General features: G+C 45.9%; 1 protein-coding gene across 2 annotated transcripts; it reads left to right on the top strand.

Moving 5' to 3' along the window:
• The first annotated feature begins 3,131 nt into the window (after positions 1 to 3,131).
• Positions 3,132 to 21,395, top strand: IL7R (interleukin 7 receptor). 2 transcript variants are annotated; one of them, XM_035100900.2, is made up of 8 exons: positions 3,132 to 3,303; positions 5,902 to 6,037; positions 6,679 to 6,836; positions 8,695 to 8,846; positions 10,308 to 10,464; positions 14,034 to 14,130; positions 15,027 to 15,102; positions 16,991 to 21,395. In XM_035100900.2, the coding sequence occupies exons 1-8, from the start codon at positions 3,210 to 3,212 to the stop codon at positions 17,483 to 17,485; spliced, it is 1,365 nt and encodes a 454-aa protein (XP_034956791.2). In that variant the 5' UTR covers positions 3,132 to 3,209; the 3' UTR covers positions 17,486 to 21,395. The 2 variants fall into 2 exon arrangements, with proteins under 2 accessions (XP_034956791.2, XP_034956793.2); XM_035100902.2 differs by having other exon boundaries at positions 5,888 to 6,037.
• Positions 21,396 to 21,499: the final 104 nt, after the last annotated feature.

Genomic DNA, 21,499 nt, shown 5'->3' with positions numbered 1-21,499 from the left:
AGAATGTGTGATGGGCTCTGTGGGGTGGTGAATGCTTCCCTCTGTGAAGGGAGCCTTCCCAGACCTGCTGAAAGAGGCGATCATTAAACCGCTTCTTAAGGCCAATATGGCTAACTATCGCCCAGTCTCAAATCTTCCATTCTTGGGCAAGGGAATTGAGCGGGTGGTTGCTGAACAACTCCAAGCACATGCCTGGAGGATGTGGACCATTTGGATCCCATCCAGTCGCGATTCAGGCCTCATCATGGGACTGAAACTGCTGTGGTCACACTGGTCAATGACCTCTGGCGGGCTAGGGACAAAGGTCAAAGCTGTTTCCTAGTTCTGCTGGATCTCTCAGCGGCCTTTGATACCATCGACCATGACATCCTTCTGAACTGTCTAGAGGAGCTGGGAGCTGGGGGCACTGTCATACAGTGGTTCTGCTCCTTTTGCCTGGGACATGTCCAGAAAGTGGTGTTGGGGGATGAGTGTTGGGAACCCTGGGCTCTCACTTGTGGGGTGCCTCAGGGTTCCGTCCTCTCCCCCATGCTTTTAAATATCTATATGTAGCTGCTGGGAGAGATCATCAGGGGGCTTGGGCTTGGCTCTCATCAGTATGCGGATGATACCCAGCTCTACCTCTCTTTCAAATCAGAACCAGTGAAGGCGGTGAAGGTCCTGTGTGAGTGCCTGGAGGCGGTTGGAGGATGGGTGGCGCCTAACAGCTTGAAGTTAAATCCTGACAAGACAGAAGTGCTGTTTTGGGGGGACAGGGGGTGGGTGGTCGTGGAGGACTTCCTGGTCCTGAATGGGGTAACTGTGCCCCTGAAGGACCAGGTGCGCAGCCTGGGTGTCTGCTGCGTCCCATTGCTGACAGAGGGGGAGAGACAGGAGAGACAGGAGGAGGTAATTAGGCAGGAATGCAGAACGAGGGAGGAGCAGCCTAGTTGCAGTAGAACCCTGAGCTCCGAGAACATGGAGAAGGAAGGGGGGAGTTCAAGGGGGAAGACACAGGTTGACAGTTGAAGCTTGGACTCAGAGGGAGGGCCACCTGAAATAGCCCATCCCATGATGCACAGGCAAGCAAGAATCAATGAGAGGCGTGAACAGGAAAGGATGCGAAGGGGGGCTTTAAATGTGGGAAGAGGAAGGGGCGGAACTCAGACTCGGCAACAGCTAATTTGGAAGCAGACGCTGAGTGACTGAGCTCCAGAGTGATATGTGTGTTTTGAGCAATAAACCTGAGTTAATTGCTGCCGGAGTTGTCTTGCTTCTGTGGGAGAGACCAAACCATTACACTGGGAGTCATTTTGGACTCACAGCTGTACATGGAGGTGCAGGTCAATTCTGTGTCCAGGACAGCTGTCTACCAGCTCCATCTGGTACGCAGGCTGAGACCCTCACCTGCCCGCAGACTGTTTTGCCAGAGTGGTGCATGCTCTAGTTGTCTCCCACTTGGACTACTGCAATGTGTTCTCACCTTTGAAGGTGACCCAGAAACTACAGCTAATCCAGAATGTGGCAGCTAGACTGGTGACTGGGAGTGGCCGCCGAGACCATATAACACCAGTCCTGAAAGACCTACATTGGCTCCCTGTACGTTTCCAAGCACAATTTCCGTTCCCTGTACGTTTCCAAGCACAATTTCCCTGTACATTTCCAAACACAAAAAAGTGATGGTGCTGACTTTTAAAGCCCTAAACAGCCTCAGCCCAGTATACCTGAAGGAGCATCTCCACTCCCATTGTTCAGCCCAGGCACTGAGGTCCAGCTCCAAGGGCCTTCTGATGATTCCCTCCCTGCAAGAAGTAAGGTTACAGGGAACCAGGCAGAGGGCCTTCTCAGGGCCTCCCACCAGATGTCAAGGAAATAAAGAATACTCTGACTTTTAGAAGATATCTGAAGGCAGCCCTGTTTAGGGAAGTATTTAATGTTTGATGTTTTATCATATTTTTTTATTCTGTTGGTAGCCACCCAGAGTGAGCGAGGTATAAATAATGTTTGTTTGTTTGTTTTGGTTACAGGTAGGTAGCCGTGTTGGTCTGGATCGAAGTAAAATAAAAAAATTCCTTCAGTAGCACCTTAAAGACCAACTAAGTTTTTATTTTGGTATGAGCTTTCGTGTGCATGCACACTTCTTCAGATACAGTGAAATGGAAGTTTCCAGGCACTTATGTAGAGAAGGGGTGGGGAGGGGTGGGGATGGGGAGGGGGGATCACTCAGAAGGGTGGTGGAAATGGCTTTTTCATGCAAAACCATTTGCAGTCGTTTGCGGTCATCAACAGCTATCAGTCAGTCAATCACCCATTTCCACCACCCTTCTGAGTGATCCCCCCTCCCCATCCCCACCCCTCCCCACCCCTTCTCTACATAAGTGCCTGGAAACTTCCATTTCACTGTATCTGAAGAAGTGTGCATGCACACGAAAGCTCATACCAAAATAAAAACTTAGTTGGTCTTTAAGGTGCTACTGAAGGAATTTTTTTATTTTGTTTGTTTGTTTGTTTGTTTGTTTGTTATATAACTCCAAGACTAGAACTTTAAACAATGAAAAAAGAATATTGGTCTGGTTTCTGGTGATTCTATTGATGTTCTTTCCATATTTGGACCAACTTTTTGTTCCTATTTAAGCTTTCTTTCTTAAGATATCAGTGCAGTTGGGCAATGAATGCTCTTTTCATTACCAGAGGACAGGAGCATTCAAGTGGGAGAAACTGCTTTGCTTATGCAGCAATATTTGTCATGGTTTCATAAACACAAACCAAAGCAACACAGCAGCTGTGATTTTGGAAAGTTACAGAAGGCTAGGCAAATGTGGGTGTTAAAAAAAAAAATCAACAGGAATACCCCTTAAATGCACCTATTTATTTATTTGCCAGTGCATTCATTGGCCTACGCTACAGAACTTAGCTCCGCTCCTGTCCTGACCCTGGAGTTTATGATCTGCCTCTAGTGCAGAACCAGGAGGTGATGCTAAAGCTATGGGTGTGAATCTGTAGACTGTGGTGCTATCTTTTCATCTGATTTCCCTCCACAAGAACACACTCCTTGACTTCCTGTTTCGCTCTGTGCCCACTTGTCTCTGTGTTTATGTTTCCCCCTGCCTGTGGTTTGCCTTATCAAAGGCTTCTCTCTAAGAGCGAGGATATAAAATAGCAAGCAAAGCTGTTTCTCCGCCTTTGCATCGCTTTCACAGAAACAGGGGAGAGAAGAATGTGAAGTCAGGATGGCCGTTGCAAGGCCGGCGCTGTGTACTTTCTTCTTCATTCTTCTTCCTGCCATTGCTGCTGAAAGTGGCTTGGAAGACTATTCAGGCTCTGGTGAGTCATCTCATGCTTTTCTCTAAAGCGCGGAATAATGGCGAAATTCAAAATTCAGAGGATGGCGGTGTTTCAGTTTCCATGTTGCTCTGGAAACTGTGGATTCGGTGGGTTCGCCTTTAAATGTGGATGGAATTGGATTGCTCCCTCCATCCCTACTCTAGAAGGTTGTGTGTATAACTAGTATGCCATTCCTGCCCCACTTGGTATCCCCCCTGTTCATTCTGCTTGGTGGGGCCGGGACTTCCACCCCACTGAATTTTTTCTGGGAAGGAAAGGAATCCCATCACCTAAAATGTAACCATTAATGAATTTTGTATCTTATCCGATGGTCAGTGCTATTTTTCTAGAAAAAGAGGTGCCGGAACTCACCATGAACGCCTCCCTTGTTATCTTATCATGCCAATGGCACCCACTTGAGAGGTGCCGGAACTGAGTTCCTGTGAGTTCCAGTTGGAGGGAAGCCCTGCCAGTAGTATTTTTGACTATGCCAAGCTGCCACAGAGTGGTCAGATTTGGGGCAAAAACCTCTAATCCCCAACAAATACGGTGCACAGTTATTTTCTCCTTGACAGTATAACTTTCGGGGTGTTCACACATTGACCTTCAGTGAATATACAATCTCAGCACAAAATTCAAGCTGTGCAAATAAACATGGGTACATTCTTTTACCCAAACAGTGGTACATGGCAGCCTTGTACGTCAAGTCACCTGTGGATCCTAAAAACAGTTCTGCTGCATAGGAAACCATGAAACAACCCATTACTGAAAAAAACAATTGAGCAAACTTTGCTGGAAATTCCCATGAGTTGGCATTGAAGGTTTCGAGCAAAGTGAGCGAAGCTACCTTCTAGCCACGCGTAAGCGGCTTCTCCTAAGACGTCTCACACGTCTTTACCATGCGGTGCTGAACTTGTTAATGCTGTGAATTAAAAGATGATCAACAGCGCTGTGCAATCATTCTAGGAAACATGCAAACGAAAGATGTAGTGCAATGACAATGAGTCATTGAAAAAAGATCTGTGGCTGAAAGTTTCCTTGCTACTACCAAGTGCCTCTTCTAGAGGGAACACATTGACTAAGAGAGAAGTGGCCATGCACCCCACATCCTACCCAAAGCTGGTGCCCTCCAGGTGTTTTAGACTACAATTCCCATCATCCGTAGCAATCGGCCATGCTGACTGGGGATGATGGGAATTGCAGTCCAGAACATCTGGAGAGTACAAAGGTAGGCAGTAACAGAGGATTGTCCTCTAGCTGAAGGACTGTCGGGGGATTTAGATTTACCTGAAGGGCTGTCCAGTCCAAATCTGGTTTGAACATAAAGAAGCATAAGAAGCGAGAACAGGAGGTGCCTTGAAATTACCCCCAGGGGTGGCAAGCAGACAGAAGAAGCACTCAGTTTCCCCCACTAGGGTAAAATGTATTGTATTCCTATATAAATTATATTATTATATTTATAAATGAGTGTTTATACATACAAATTAGCACATGCAAATAAAATGCACATCAGTGCCTTGGCGCTTTTTTGGGGGGGGGCATTGCATAAGTGGCTATCCACACCACCTCCCAGCCTAGCCCCTTTCCAGCATCAAGCAGTAAAATTTGCATTTACGTACTTATTAAAATATGCATTTCCCCCACCTTTTTTTAAAGTAGTGGCTTGAAACACTTTTTTAAAAAATAGCAAAAAATAAAGAGTACAAAAATTTAAGAGGAGATAGGGCTGCAGAAAGGGTGAATTAAGGGGAAGCCAGGTGACGCTGTGGGCTAAACCACTGGCTTGCTGATCAGAAGGTCGGCGGTTTGAATCCCTGTGACGCGGTGAGCTCCCATTGCTTGGTCCCAGCTCCTGCCAACCTAGCAGTTCGAAAGCACATCAAATTGCAAGTAGATAAATAGGAACCGCTATAGCGGGAAGGTAAACGGCGTTTCCATGTGCTGCTCTGGTTTGCCAGAAGCAGCTTTGTCATGCTGGCCACATGACCTGGAAGCTATACGCCGGCTCCCTCGGCCAATAATGCGAGATGAGCGCACAACCCCAGAGTCGGTCACGACTGGACCTAATGGTCAGGTGTCCCCTTTACCCTTTAGGACTGCAGAAAGGGTGAATTAGGTAGACTTGAGCTGAGCTGGATTTCTTTCTCATCTCCAGCTGTGTGCCTGTGCTGGATGCTAACAATGCCCTCTCTCCCACCACCCCATACCATGGAATTTGGGGGGCTGGGGGCTGGGAAGGGTTACACAGAGGTGCCAACACACAATATTCCATGTTAGCTCAGCAAACGCTGAAGGCAAACATGTGATTCTGCCAATATTCAAGCAATCTGGTCATAGGGCAACTTTGGCCCCCTGCAATCTTAATGGATATTTCTCAGCTTCCCCCACCACCACCACCCCCCAAAAAAAACCCTATAAGAAGGTAAATACAAAATGGAACCATGAACCATCAGAGAATGCAAACAGAAGGAGGAGGGGGAGGCTGAACTTAAAAACTAAAATATTAATGGTATATTATCAGAGTGCATTCCTTAAGAAGTACTTACAACTTGTCAGATTGCAGCCCACAGCATTCCTTTTATAGTCTTCTCTCCTCAGGCACCTGTGCAGAAAGTGAAATGGACACCGACTTCGCATGTGTCATTCGAATGCCGGCGTTCAGAACAAATATCTTACTTTGCAACATCCTGAGGACCGGGATGAACCTGAGTGAGGCTAACACTCGGTTTACTCTGTAAGAAGCTTTCCAGTGCATTAAAATGTGGTTACTTTTCTGTAATAATTCCTTAGTCAAATTATCTTAATAATTCAGTGTTCCAGCGGACCTTCTGAGAATTTCTTGATCTTGACATTTCATCAAGAAGAATTAATCCAGCATTAGATGCTACTGCAAGGATGTGCAGTAATGTTTGAAGCAGTGTTGCCATACATCCGGGAAATCCTGGACATGTCCTCTTTTGGGGGGGGAACCATGCCCCTCCAGGGGGATTTTTACATTTTAAAGGAAATTTAAAAGGGTTGAGAAATATCCTCTAACACAGGCATCCCCAAACTGCGGCCCTCCAGATGTTTTGGCCTACAACTCCCATGATCCTTAGCTAAGGGGACCAGTGGTCAGGGATGATGGGAATTGTAGTCCAAAACATCTGGAGGGTCGAAGTTTGGGGGTGCCTGCTCTAACACTATTGACAATCACCTAAACAAGAGATTCCCCAACACCACACCCAACATTGTGGTGCAAGGAGTGTGCTGAAATCCTCTCCTATTCTGTATATTTAGGACCGTTAGGTTTGATTTCCAAAAACAGGGTCATGATTGTTATGTTTTCACAGCATTTGAAAGCTTCAACTATTTCATTTCTAATATCCTTCACAGGGTTGGAAAACCACCCTCCAGATGCTTAATGGAGAGCCAGCTGCAAGGCAATTGTACTTTGAAAAGCGTTGAACTCCTTAGACCCATGGAAGTTTGCTTGAGCGTGATGACGATACAGCAATGCATGGAATGCCAGACCTTGAAAGCAAGCGATATCAGTGAGCTCCTTCCCAATGTTATCATGTGCATGAATCAGACTTGTTTGCAATTTCCATACCTAACAGTTACCTCTTCCAAGCCCACACTTGACCAACGTCTTCACAAGAATATCATGGGGGACTTTGTCAAAAGCCGTACTGAAATCAAGACACATTATGCCCGCAGCATTCCACTGATCCCTGATGCACATTGCCAATACTGTACATATAGCACAAATAAACACTCCAGTTGGGAGCTGTCACTTCCAACATTACTAGGCTTCGAGTTGCCATATCTGAATGTAGTCCCACATAACCACTTGTTGCATGAACATTGGCTGTAGATTCACATTCATATTACATCTCCTTTGCAAGAACTCTGGAAATACGCCTTCTTCAGAAAGATTTGCTTTGAATGACTAAGACCCAGTATGGGTTTCCTCAAAAATGAGTCACGCCAGACAAATCTTATTTCTTTTATTGTTAGAGTTACAAGTTTGGTGGATCAGGGGAATGCTGTGGGCATAATATGTCTTGATTTCAGTACGGCTTTTGACAAAGTCCCCCGTGATATTCTTGCGAAGACGCTGGTCAAGTGTGAGCTTAGAAGAGGTAACTGTTAGGTAGATTTGCAGCTTGTTGATCCAACCCAAAGAGTGCTCATTAATGGTTCCTTGTCATCCTGGAAAAAAGTGACAAGTGGGGTGCCACAGCATTATGTCCTGCGCGAGTTGTTGTTTAAGAGCTTTCTAAACGACTTGGACAACAGAATTGAGGGGGTGCTCATCAAATTTGCAGATGAAAATAAACTGGGAGGGGTAGCTAATGCTGCAGAAAACAGAATCAGGATTCAAAATGACTTTAATAGATTGGGAAACTGGGCCCAACAGGGACAGATGTCAGGTTCTACACTTAGGCAAGAATGACCAGCTGCACAAATATAAGATTGGGGACACCTGGCTTAGCAACTGTACATGTGAAAAGGATCTAGGGGTCTTGAGTCAAAAGTGTGATGCAGTAGCAAAAAAGGCTATTGACAAGCTGGAACGTGTGCAGAGGTTGGCAACTAAGATGATCAAGGGTCTGGAAACCAAGCCTTATGAGGTTCATGATACTATCAGAAGAGGCCTATAAAGTTATATGGATTATTAGGTGCAAACAGCTGGATAAACTTGAAGCACCATACTCTGTGGAGTTTCATGGAAATAAGTTCCACTATGTTCATTGAGGTTTATTCCCAAGTGAATGTGTACCTGAAAGATTATTGATGGATCAATCCATCAACCTCTGATGGATGATTTATTGGGTCCAGCATCACTTTCGCTGCGTGTGTGTGCCAGTATCCATACTCAGCAGTTACATCTCAACGCAGCTCCTTCCTTGGAAGCGTCTTCGGGGTTGAAGGTACACACAGTAGGCAATAAACACTCATGGAAGCCATGAAGATTCAGTCAAGTGTAGAGGTTTACTTGACAGGCATAAAAGCATATTGGTAGCAAATATATATAGACATTCACCACTGCCGTGGTCAAGGCATGCGTCGAGTCCAACAAGAGTCCAAGACTCACTCTCTCTGCTTCTCTCACAACAAGGCGCAAGCAAGAGACTCACAACAAGTTACACAGAACCATTGTTATCAGTACTTCCTGACATACTGCAGATGCCATCTTATCAGGAGTTCCATTCTGCACAATACAGGAAACAGGCCTTTAGTGTTGTGGCGCATGCCCTTTGGAATTCTCTCCCATTAAAAATTAGACAGGTGCCATCTCTGTTGTCTTTTTGGTGCCAACTGAAGACCTTCATCTTCCAACAAGTCTCTTTACTAGAGAACTTTTTCAGTCTGCCTCTTTTTAGATTTCTATGTTCTTGTTTACAGTTAAACCCGAAGCACCATTTGGCTTAACAATTATCTACGAAGAAGAGGCAGATGAGTATTTTGTTAATTTCTCAACTCCACACAATGGAGCATATCTTGAGGGGAAACTAACGCATGAACTAGCGTACCGGCAGCAAAACAAACACTGGACTGTGAGTAAGAATGTGTCGTTTTAATTGACCATAAGTGTGCTCTTTCCATTTTCAGTTCTGTATGTGTCAAAAAAAAAAGATATCTGTCTTTTAGTTGAAAGCTACATGCAGTTAGATCCAGATAAAGTTAGTTGCACTTTGTTCCCATTATAATGAACAAGATTGGAGTTAGTCATCATGGCTAATTTTTCAAATTGTTCTCAATGAATAAAAAATGTGGCTAAATTGCAATGCAATCGTATGTATATCTGCTCAGGAGTAAGTCCTATTGAATTCAATGAACCTTAGCCCCATGTGTTTATAGGATTGTGGGTGTGCTCTGGGTGTAACCTGTGAAAAATATCCACTGCCTTATATATCCGCAGTGGACTGATTTATGTACAAAGTGGGCTCCTTAATTTAACCCTGTAGGTGAGGGAGTTGTAAACAGGTAGTAGCAACAGCTGAAATCAATTTGGAAAATTATTTAACATACATTAGGAGAAAACCATTAAATGTATTTCAGCGTATGAGAGGTGTAAGCCTAACCCATGAATGATATTAAAGGAAAATCAGAAGTACTTTATACATAAATTAATTGTGGGAAAGGGAAAATACGAGGAACAGTGTAAGGAGGGTGGGGTGGGATTAGGATACAATTATATGGGAGTGTAAAACAATATGAATTAAAACATCAGGGAAAGAAGCTATTACATAGAAGGGCTACAGATTTGAAAATTGAAATCACCTACAATTTAAAAACTATTGCTTAAGCATAAGACTGGACCACTTAAATCCCTCCAGTCAAGGCTTCTAAATCTATGACATGAAACAAATTCACTGAACGTCAGAGCACTTATTTGTGACTGAGCAGTGCCAAGGCTCTGAGCAGTGCTGTAGACACAGAAGGCCTGGTTGTATTCCAGATCTGTCCCTCTACTGGTTCTCAGACGGTAGACCTGTACTCTATCTATGGGTGGAGCTGGAATCCAGACAATGTCTTCTGATTTACTGCTGAAGCCCTAAATCCTTTCCCTGGCTCCCTTCATCTCCTCCAGGCCTTCGTTCATTGCACTGCTGCTACAATCAACTTCACAGCCCTTTCCCCATTCCATTTATCTAAAAAAACAAAACGTACAAGGCCACATTCCCATCATTAATATGGGTAGAACAATACAGGGGTACTTTGCAGGGCTGGTGTGACCCACACTTTCTCAGCCACTCTCTGACACAGGACATGGGGTCAGCTCACATAAATACGGGGACCAAATCAAATTCTCTTCTATCCGCACCTGCAATCTGGCTTCCAATAAAACAGCTTTGAAATGGGCTGATGTTCCCACTGTCAAAAGGCTTCTCATAGGCAGGAAGCTTCGAGGTAAATAAATGTTTCACTGTGTGCAAATGCATGGAAACCTACTGGTTCTCAAAGTGATTTTTGTTTCCTTTTTGATAAGCAAAAATTTATTCCCCCCCTTTTAGTCCAGACCGACCAACTTCCTGACATTAAAATTTCTGGCAAAGGAATTTCAGCTGGGAACATATGAGATGAAAGCCCGGTCAAAGCCCAATGGCAAAGATTTCAAGGGCACATGGAGTGAATGGAGCTCTTCGACATTCTTCGAAACTGCAGCAAAAAGTAAGTACAGACTTTTGTTTTACTGCAAACCAAAGTGCGCCACCACATGTAGTATCTCCGTTACAAATATATGTTGCTAAATGTAATGACACATCCAGTAAAGAGCTTTATTGTCATTCAGTTCGTAAAATTCTGATTGGAGCTTGAGACAGGATTTTTTTTTGGGGGGGGGGAGAACCTTGTTGCATAAATTATCACTGATCTTTACACCTCAGGCGTTTAGACAAATTCATGGACAATAAAGCTATCGGTGGTCCTAGTAGCCGTGTTCTCCCACCCTCTGAATACCAATTGCTGAGCGTCTTAAGTCGGGAGAGTGCTGTTGTGCCCAGATCTTGCTTGGAGTCTTCCCAGGAGGCTTCTCACTAGCATGAACTAGATGGGCTTTGTGTCAAAACTGGCAGGGCACTTCTTGTTTGTTTGTTTGTTTGTTTGTTATATTTATATACTGCCCTTCACAGAAAGCAATAGCAAACAAAACCAATAACCCCAGCCCAACACTGTAAAAGGCCACAGATTGTTGAATTAGCCAAAGGCATGGGAGAAAAGGAACGTGTTTTTTTGCCTGGCACCTATAAAAATGTGGTGGAGCTAATGCAACATTCTCAGGGTGGCATATTCTGCACTGCACCAACCTCCCCACCGCCTTGATCCCCCATCCTGGTAAACATGTCAGCAAAGGCAAAATGGGACATTCCCATAGCTGCCAAGTACCCCGTTTTCTCCGGGGAAAACCCCGATTTTACTTACCTTTCCCCGGTGGTCCCCGTATCACTTCGTCTCCTGTTTTTCTCCGTTATTTTCTCCTGCCGGCGGCCATTTTTTTTCTTTCCGATTTGCCCTTCTATGGGCACCAAAAATGGCCGCCGCCGGCTTCAAAAGTCGCATTTACGCATGTCCGGAAGTGCATAGACGCGACTTCCGGTGTCGTCGTCGGCCATTTTTTGTGCCCATAGATGGGCGGAGCGACACCGGAAGTTGCGTCGACGCACTTCCTGACATGCGTACAAGCGACTTTCGAAGCCGGCGGCAGCCATTTTTTGTGCCCATAGAAGGGCAAAGCGACACCGGAAGTTACGTCGACGCAACTTTCGGTGTCACACGGCTGCCGGTACCGGATTCTGCAGTCTGGGACTTGGAAGGTAAGCATTCCTGAGCGTAGGTGGGTAGAGACAGTGGCGGAGATTGTCTAAGATCTACTACCTGAGACAATGGTTTCCTTGTGGCTAATGGGACGGTTGGCCATGGGGTCCACCAGATTTTTCTTTCCAATGAATCCGGGGACACTTTAAGTAATTAATTAATTACTACACGTTTGGGGTGTTGATGCCGCAGCAGTGGCAGAGGGGTGGCTGCTGCCTTGACCTCAACCGCCATGTTTCCCCTTCCCCCGAGGCTTCTAACTCCTTTCTCCCTGAGCCTGTGCAGCCCCTGAGTTGTTGGTTCTTCGGTGGTGGTGGTGGGAAAGCGGTGTGCGGTGGGTCAGGCATGGAAGGCGGAGAAGGAGGACCGAGAGCGGCGGTGAGGCTCGGACAGTGCGATGCCTCCCTTCCCATCGGAGCAGCCCCAATCCCATTCCTACTTGCGTGCAAGCAGGAGGGGGCAGGGATCCCTCAGCTGGGAAGGGAGGCTTCCCGTTGCCTAACTGAGAGATCCCTGCCCCCTCCTGCTTGCACGCAAGCTCTGATAGGCAGCATGAAGCCTCCCTTCACAGCTTAGTTGCTGGGGGAAGGTGGAGGCAGCCTGGAAGCTGCATCTTAGAGCCCCTGCACCACCATCATATGGGAACTTCTGAGCAGCTCCTGAAGCCAGCCAGAGCCAACTTCTCCAGGCTGCTGAGAGACTGCCGCTGCTGCGTTTCCTGGGGACATTAGATGAATTCCGGGAACATTCCGAGGATGGAATTTGTCCGGGGACTTATTCCCAAATCCGGGGACTGTCCCCGGGAAATGGGGACATCTGGCAACCCTACATTAGACTCCCTCAACAAAATGGCACTAGCATTGGATCAAGACAAAAGGCTTTAAGCATTAGCACCTGAGCAAGAATGTGCATTGTTGTTGTTTAGTCGTTTAGTCGTGTCCGACTCTTCATGACCCCATGGACCAGAGCACGCCAGGCACTCCTGTCTTCCACTGCCTCCCGCAGTTTGGTCAGACTCATGTTGGTAGCATGGTATGGCTTTATTCAGGGGCGTACCCAGGATGAAAACTAGGGGGGGCAAGCCGCGGCAAACGCGGGGGCACCCCTGGGGGCGGGGCTTCATTCTGCGATGCGCGTGTATCAGGATGCACGGTGCACGCGCCGGCCATTGAGGCCGGCACCGCCGCTCCTGCGGCAACCCCGCGTGCAAATAAAAAATAAAAAGGAAGCTGCAGCCCCGTGAAAGCAGAAGCAGCCCCGTGAGTGCCCCTTGCCTCCGCCTGCTTTGTTCTTGCTGCGGTGACAAGGCGCTGCATGCAGCGGGCAGTGGGGCTGGGGGGGCACCGAGTGTCACCCCTCCCCAGAGGTGACACTCGGCGGGCCCCCAGCCCCAGCGGCAAGAACGAGCCTGGGGCAAAGGCAAGGCAAGCGGAGGCAAGGCAAGAGGCGGTGTAGCCATTAACGCTTTAATAGCCGTAGGTAAACTCTGAGCTCTCAGCTTCCATTCTCCATATCAGCCTCATCAAAGCGACATCTAGGGAACTACGATAACAGTATTTGTGCTCACAGACACTGGAAAACGGCAAGAGTGTTCGGTATTGACTTCATAATACCACATTTTTTTTTTGCTTCGGGGGGCAGCTGCCCCCCCTTGCCCCATGCTGGGTATGCCCATGGCTTTATTCCTGAATGCAGAAAGCCAGGGCAATTGAGTGTGACATTTTACACCAAATTCTCTCACAGTTTCTCCTCAGAGATGAGTAGCTCTACAGGACAATTTTTTGCGGGACAATGGCATGGTTCCTGTTCCCTCCTGCTGTTCCTGTTTCAAAGGCGAAACCCTTGGATAGGTGATGAAGTATTCCTCAGAAAATAGGGACATTCTATTGTTAGGCCTGGGGCCTAGCAGAATTGTAGGGGCTGCAAGAGGCATCTAGTTCAAACCCCTGCAATGCAGGTATACTTTGGCCAACTTGCGGCTCGAACCTACAACCCCAAGATTAAGAATCTCATGCTCTACCAAGGAGCAGAGCAACAGGTCACAACGGAGGTCTTATTTCAGCCTAGATAAAGTGAGGTCCTGAGGCAGGACATGAACAGGTTGGAGGTCTGGCACCGGACAGGTATGGAGGGCAGTACTGTGTGAGTCAGCGCTGAGGAACTATCTGGGAGGGAAAGACTTTATAGCACCTAATGTGATGTCAGCTGGCAATACTTAAGCTGAGACTGTAGCCTAGAGAGTTCCTTTGCCCCTATAGGCCTAGCCTGCTGCCGAGAGATGGTGGCACAAGAAGTAATGTTGCCTGCAAGAGGTCCTGGTTCAAAACACACATCCTTGGCATACATGTTTTGTGTCATATCTAGTTTGGTCCTCAGTCATCATCATCGTCATCGTCTATAAGCCTGTTTGTTGTTTGTTTCCTCAGATAATAATAGCAACATTATTGCTGTGACTGCACTCATTTCATGCTTCTTTGGACTCTTCGCTGTGATAGCTATGATCGCAATACTTTGGAGAAACAGGTAATCCTAACACTCTTCATCAAAAGAGTGGTCCTAAGAACACAATTCACTTCTGGAATTTCCTCCCATGCAACCCTTAATGTTGTGAATGAGAACGTTGCAAAAAGGAGAAAAACATGGAGTCAGTACAAACTGATGTCTGTTTCAGACATGAAGTTCAGTGTAGCTGCAAACCCAGAAATGAAATGAGAGGTGCATCTCAGAAGAGATGTGTTACTATGGAGAGCTGGTGCTTGTGCACCGGCACACGATTCCTATACTAGTACGGGTGGACAAATCACAGCAAGCAGTTGGGGGTTGGCATAGTTGACTGCTGGCCTGGACTGTTTTGTGTGGAAGAACTTCCACAGGTGGTCCAACCACTAACTGTGCAATGCACAAGGGGTTTAGGATATGGCATAACCAGGGTTTCCCTGGTAGAAGGGAGCCTACACTGGCAAAAATATCCCCAACTTTTAACCCAGGGGCTGTCTAATGAGCAGAACCCAAGCCCACCGCCAATCTGTCTGGTGCGACATCCCTAAAAGGGGCATGCCAGGATGTGTTTGCTCAAAATATATCTCCAGTGGATTGTAGAAGCTGGGTTTTCCGTCCACATCTGAAGGTTTCCTCGGTAGAATCCAGTATAGAATGAGATATTCAATAAGAGATTAGGCCTGCAATGTTCCTCGCTGAGGAAAAGAGACTCTCCAATGGAGCTACCCAAAAGAGGTTCCTGGCAGGTTCTACTGCCACAGAATTTTATGGATTTAGAAAGCTGCAAAGAACATTTCCATGGAGGTTGTCATGAGAACCACCCAAGGGCTTTTGGCATTCTTCATGGTTCATTCACAAGCAATGTTGTAAGAATGTTTGTCATCACTTCCTTTATTGCGCTATCTCTTCTTCTCTTTCAGAATAAAGCCTGTTGTGTGGCCCACTCTCCCTAACCACAAGAAAACTCTGGATAAACTCTGCCACAAACTAAGAAAGGTTGGTGCTTTTGTTTCTTCCCATTGCAGGGAAGCTTACGTAGAAACTAGTACCATCAAGTCCTTAGCAGGTTTGTGTGGCGGGATAGGGGTTGGGGACGGATTTTCTCCCATTATCAGTTTTCTTCCTTGTAAAAATTGCCCTTTAAAATTGGCTATTTTTTTAAAAAAACAAAACAAAACAAGATTTATATACCTCTTAATTGATGGAAACTTTCAAGCCATTTACATAGAACAATATAACATAAGGATGGAAAATAAAATCAAACTTTAAAAACAAGTAGATGCAAAGTATATCAAAATGTTGATATTAGCAGTTTTAAAACTGACACACACACACACACACACACACACACACACACACACACACACACACAGACACACCATGTCTGGGGAGGCTTCCTGTCAACTGTGGTGGAAGTGCAGTGGCAGAAGTGCCAATTAGTTCAACCACTGCACTCCCTGATCTCTTCACTGCCTCACTCTTCCAATAAGCACTATGTTGTGGGTGATTGGAGTCCAGGCATATTAAGCAAAATAGGATTAAAAGATGTGTGCATTTGGAGAAATGCATACTGACGTGCTGACGAATTTTCATAAGGGTTGGTTTTTTGTTGTTGTTGCAAACTGATGCAGAAATGTAAGAATGAGAAACTGAAAGACAGCACAATCGACAGACTTGCCTTTGCCCGGCCACAGCAATGACGCCCTTATTCCGATTCCATAAAGGAGACTAGGAAAGTGTCTCTCACAAGCCTTTACTTTCCAACGGAGGAGGTTTCATGTGGTTTCTCAGACTGTCATACTTCCCACATAGGAAATTTACTGCCTGCGAAACTCTTTCGCCCTGAACCCAGTGGATGGTCTTCTTCGTCACTCTCTCCCAGCCCTCACTTCCTATACATAAAATGTGAAAAAGAGAAAATGAATAATGGCTTGTTCATTTTGAGGATGAACGAGAGGAGGGCCCAGAATCACTCATCACTTAGGAAGTTCTCTTGGTAGAAATTATTATTGTTTACGTGGAATGCATGCTGAGAGCTCAAAGTGTAGTCTCATTCACCCTAAGCAGTAAATCTGCCGAGAAGGCCAGTGTTATGATCTCTGAACAGGCTGGGAGGACACAGCTTGCCTGAGGCTGCCCATCAGTGTTGATTTACGTATAAGCTAAACAAGTTATAGCTTAGGGCCCCATTCTCTTGGGGCCCCGGCCCCCCAAAAAAATTAAATGGGGAAAAACTGGATGTACATTTCCAAAATATAAGATAAAAAACAAATAAAATAAAACCTACACATAGCAACAGTATTTTGTGTTGTGTAGGCTCCTATTTGTTATGTGCAAATGGCTTTAGATACCTATTAGGTCCATAAATTACCATATAGCATATATCCAACACAAAAAAACCAGCAACAATTTGTTGTTGACAAAGGACAGCTGGACATATAAAGGGCCCCATTACCTTCAGTAGTTTAGGGCCTCATCAAACCAAAATCCGGCCCTGCTGCCCATAGAGGCCTACTCATGCCGTCGACTCAGAAGCCAGAATACTGAGGTGGTAGAATGACCTGCTCCTTCATGTTAAAAACTCCCAACAAATTGTAAATCCATACAGCAATCAAAGCGTTGGGCTATACCGCCCCCTGTGCCATGAGATGTTAGTTTCTATTTGCACACAGTTTTGTTTTGCTTTTACATTTGGAAGTAGCATTCTCCACCTGTACTCTGAAGTGGTGCAGCCCATTCTCTCTCTTTTTCATGTCAATTTTTATTAGATTTTTCAAAGGTTTTAACAAATTTACCTCACAAAAAACTGTATCAGTCACTTATATTTTTCTTTTTCACTTCCCACCCCTCCCCTGTCACACGAAATATCCCCGTATCCTGGTAGAATTCTGACGTAAGCTTCTTCAGCCCTGAGAGTTTGGAAGACGTTCCCATCCATAAGGTGGATAGCATTCGGGCCAAGTCAGAACATTTGATGCTTGCCCGGGATTCCGATGTTCCAGCAAAGACGGGGAATGGACTGGAACAAAAGAATCTGGTTCATATCAACCATGGCTGGCTGAAACTGCCTCTGGCATATGAAGGAATGTGGCCGGCTGAGACGCTGGATAGGCATGTGGGCAGAAGTCTCCTTGCTCCTGATGGTGACACATTAATCAACGCCGACCCATACGAGAAAGGTGGCGTTGGTGACCAAGATGGCGGTAATGATGCTCTCCTCAACCATGCCAGTTCTTCTACGCATCCCACCGCCATCCTGCCTGGATCCGGGTGCTATAACTGTCTTCAAGCTTACGCAGATGTAACAGTTCCAAATAAAGAAGAGGCCTATGTCACAATGGCGAGTTTTTTCGAAAACAAGGGGAATTGTCAAAACTAGCAGTTCCATCACATGGCATGATTGGGCTCTCCACGTATCATTTTTGGGCATTGACCAGGTCAGTGAGAAGATTACACCAGCCTTGAAGTTAACCACTAGCCTGGTAGCCATAGTGCTCCCTGCATAGAAACCATTGGAGGTTGCTAGAGGAAATAAGTCCTCTCCTTAGTTTCCAGCTTCTGTCAGCCATCAGCAAGCAAGTGACTTTTCACAGAATCATAGAATTGCAGAGTTGGAAGGAATCCCGAGGGTCATCTAATCCAACCCCCTGCAATTCAGGAATCCTGCCCGCAGCCATCCCTGGGTGGGCTCGAACCTTTTTCCAGGCTAGTAATTTTTGTGGACTTGTTTGCAAGGCTGAATTAACATGACCTGGTTTTCCATGCTGGCATCCCTGCCCTGGCTCTGACATTTGCTGCTCAGCTTTTAACTGATGTGTGTCAGGGACAGATTCTGGTTTGCTCATCATTGTAGTAATACTGGGAAGCTGCAGCAACAGAACCACTGCCTGCCTCAAAGCTCTTAAATGAAAAAGTACTATAGGTCGGGTGGGATCTGAAAAACCCATATTTTAGCCGAGCCTCCACTCTTCCAAATACCAGCCTCTGCAAACTGCAGGAGGGGAAAGTGTTATTGTGTTCAGGTTATGCTTGCAGTTTTTCCCCAGGCACCTGGTTGGCTGATCAGAACAGGATATTGGATTAAATGGGCCACAGGGCCCGATCCACCAGGTCTTCTTGTGTTCTTATGTCTGCATTTAGATATTTCCCTAAGGTCAATTTGCCTGTTGCTGTCAACACAAGTGAGCAATGCAGTAAAAATGCTTTGGAAAGAACAGGTACTGTATTTACAATAGTGCTTTGTCTGTTTTTTCAATGGAGACTTGCCAGAATAAGGGCTGCATTCCAAAATAATTGATGTGTACAAAACACTGCAATGTTTGCAGAGATTTCATTAAACCCAGACACCGCCAGATTACCGGATTGCACCACTTTGGAGTTTAGGCCACCCATTGGCTGTACCCACCACCTCAATTGACTTTTGTGGGGAAACAGCCAAAAAGTTGCACGAGAGCATGTTCGTCGAAATGGGGGTCTCCATGGGAGAGGCTGCCAATGATTTGTCCTCACTCTTTAGCCTTGCTGCAAAAATCCAGTTCTCAAGTAATCCTGAAAAGGGCGGCTGACAGTAGAAATATTTTTGGATCTTTTAACAGTCCTATTCCAAATTGGTCTGGCACCTGCAAAGGTGGCTCCTGGCTGATCAATATAGCTCTGATAGATGGACCTGCCCTTTATTGATTTGTCTAATCCTCTTAAGAACAGCCCTGATGGTTCCAGCCAGTGGCCCATCTAGTTCACATGTTGTTCTCAAACAGATGCCTGCAAGCAGATCTTAAGTGCAACAGTTCTTAGTGGTTGGCACCACAACTTTGGCAATGAATTCTGTGTATGAATTGTGTGTTGTATGAATAACTCCATGGTTATATATATTACTCCACTGGTGCATTTTATATGTACTGGTAAATATGGCTATCAATTCATTGCCTGCTACTGTAGCAACAGTTAAAACTTGAATTCTGTTATTAATTGCTGCTTAATTTCTCACAAGGCCATTGAAGGGCTCTGGGATGCTGGCAATGCAATCCAGCGTGTATCTGCTCAGCCACATTCCAATCATTTGCTGTTTACTGATATGTTGTTGCTGCTGAAGATTTATTGGGTTGGCTATAAAGATTACGGTGTGGTTTTTATTGCAGCATATTGATATTCTTTCTGATTTTATGGGCCAGATAAAAATGCCCGAAGGGGCACATTCAGCTTCTAATATATATGTGTGTTTGTATGTTCATATAAACATAAACACACAGACACACCTGAACGTACAGAGATATGCTAGAATTTGCTAGAATGTATACGTGCTCATCTTTCTACTGGTGAAAAAGGTCAAATATTTGAAAATGTTTTACAATGTGTGTGTTTTTATGTATGTTTGAAAATGAAAATGAAGCAAACTCTTGGCATCAGTGTTACCCAGTGAATGCAGTTTTAATTCATATGCGCTTGAATTATGTATGAATTATGAAATATGACATTACTGAGGAGTACCAGAAGTGGTTTTTCTCTCTCTCCTCACTGAAAGGCAATGAGTCACCCTACCAACAGCCCGTTTAATTGTTTGTTGACATATTGGACCATAAAAACCTGTATAAATCCAGGGACTTTGTCTCAATTAGTATATGAACCTGATCTTAAATGTTAAAGGACATTTTGGAAGCAAGGGATCACATAGATTTCCGAGCAGAAGCAGATTTCATATGCAAAAGGAGGAATGGCAGGTAAAAACCAAATGATACACTCTGGCAATGATTTCATCACTCGTCTTTTTTACTTCAGGTGCCTGTCTTCTTGGGGGGAAACTAATGGTGGCTTCAGCAATCAGAGTGGGTTGCATTCCAACACTGGCTTTGCTTTAGCAGAAAGTACTTCTGCTTGCACAAGTGGAGGCACCCCATTTTTACCGTTCTGCCCTCCACCCACCTACCACAAACCTCTGCATCAATCCCCATGCTGACTAGTGGGTCCCCCCCCCCGAACCGTCAGGAACAGCTTTTCAGTGGAGAGGGAAATTAAGTGGGTAGGAGGGATCAAGAAAATTCAGGTGCCCTGCCTTGTTCATGCACAAAGGCAGGAGTGGGGAACCACAAATGCAGCCCTCCAGGCTTTTCTATCTGGCGCTCACATTCTTCCCAGGCCTCCCACCCCTCTCCTCTGTTGTTTTTTTGCCTGGATGAAAATGTCCTCCAGCTCTGATAATGCCTCTTGTTTGTCTGACTAGATGCAGGGGTCAGCAACCTTTTTCAGCAGTGGGCCGGTCCACCGTCCCTCAGACCATGTAGTGGGCTGGATTATATTTTTTGGGGGGGGGAATGAATGAATTCCTGTGCCCCACAAATAACCCAGAGATGCATTTTAAATAAAAGGACACATTCTACTCGTGTAAAAACACGCTGATTCCCAGACCGTCCGCGTGCCGGATTGAGAAGGCGAATGGGCCACATCCGGCCCCCGGGCCTTAGGTTGCCTACCTTTGGACTAGAGGATAAGGAGAGTTGTGTGAGTGTGTGGGCAGACTCTAGCCTGCTGCAAACAAAGGTAACGTCTTCACTTGTTGCTCCACCCACTTTTGCCTCTGGCTCCACCCACCACTGCCATGTGGCCCCCCTAGAAGGTTGGCCAGAAGGGAGTGTGGCCCTGGGGAGTGTGAAAAGGCTTCCTCGCCCCTGCGCTAAGGCAAAACCATCATTGGATGCAACCCAGCAATCCCAACCTTGTGCTTGCTGAATAATGTAGATACAGGGAGGAATTTCAGGTGTGACACTTCCCCACCCACCACTTTTCTTCCTGCAACCCCTCCCCATATATTGTGTGTCCCCCCCCCTTATTACTGATCTCAGAGCCTGACTGAGTGGGTAGTAATGAGGCTAGGAAACTGAGGCAGGGAAAGGAGTTGAGGGAAAGCAGCAGGTGGAGGAAGGGCTTATCATCCCTGACTGAAGCACTACTTCTGTCCTCCTGTCCCCTGTTCACATTTGTTACATTAGGAATTCCTGTTTGCTGAAACAAAAAGCACAGTTCCTCAGTGAGATCAGTCTTCCCAAAATAATAGGCGCAGCGATAATATTGGTTATTGCTTCTTCTAATTCACTCCTGGGAAGTTGCAGCTGGTTACTGCTCTGAATACAGCAGCACTCTCCTGTATATGAGGCTTAGGAGATGTTTACAATGACAGCAGCAGCAGCAGCAGCAGCAGCAGCCATAGCTGCCAAGTCTCCCGTTTTCCCCGGGAAATCCCCGTTTTTCCAGCTGTTCCTAGCTGGAAAAACAGATTATTCCCCCCCCCCGGTTTATTCTGGCGCGGCGGCCATTTTGGAACTGGGCGGAGCATGCTCAGAAGCGACTTTTGATGCTGCTCTGCCCAGTTCCAAAATGGCTGCAGTGTGACTTCTGGCGC

Source organism: Zootoca vivipara, chromosome 11, assembly GCF_963506605.1.
Source record: "Zootoca vivipara chromosome 11, rZooViv1.1, whole genome shotgun sequence".
NCBI lineage: Eukaryota > Metazoa > Chordata > Lepidosauria > Squamata > Lacertidae > Zootoca > Zootoca vivipara.
This window is presented reverse-complemented; position numbering and strand designations above follow the sequence as displayed.

Bases quoted from the DNA above. Each gene is read 5' to 3' on its own strand.
- IL7R (XM_035100900.2), top strand. From the start codon at position 3,210: ATGGCCGTTGCAAGGCCGGCGCTGTGTACTTTCTTCTTCATTCTTCTT. The intron at 14,131-15,026 runs GTAATCCTAACA...CTTCTCTTTCAG, and splicing joins GCAATACTTTGGAGAAACAG to AATAAAGCCTGTTGTGTGGC. The intron at 15,103-16,990 runs GTTGGTGCTTTT...GTATCCTGGTAG, and splicing joins TCTGCCACAAACTAAGAAAG to AATTCTGACGTAAGCTTCTT.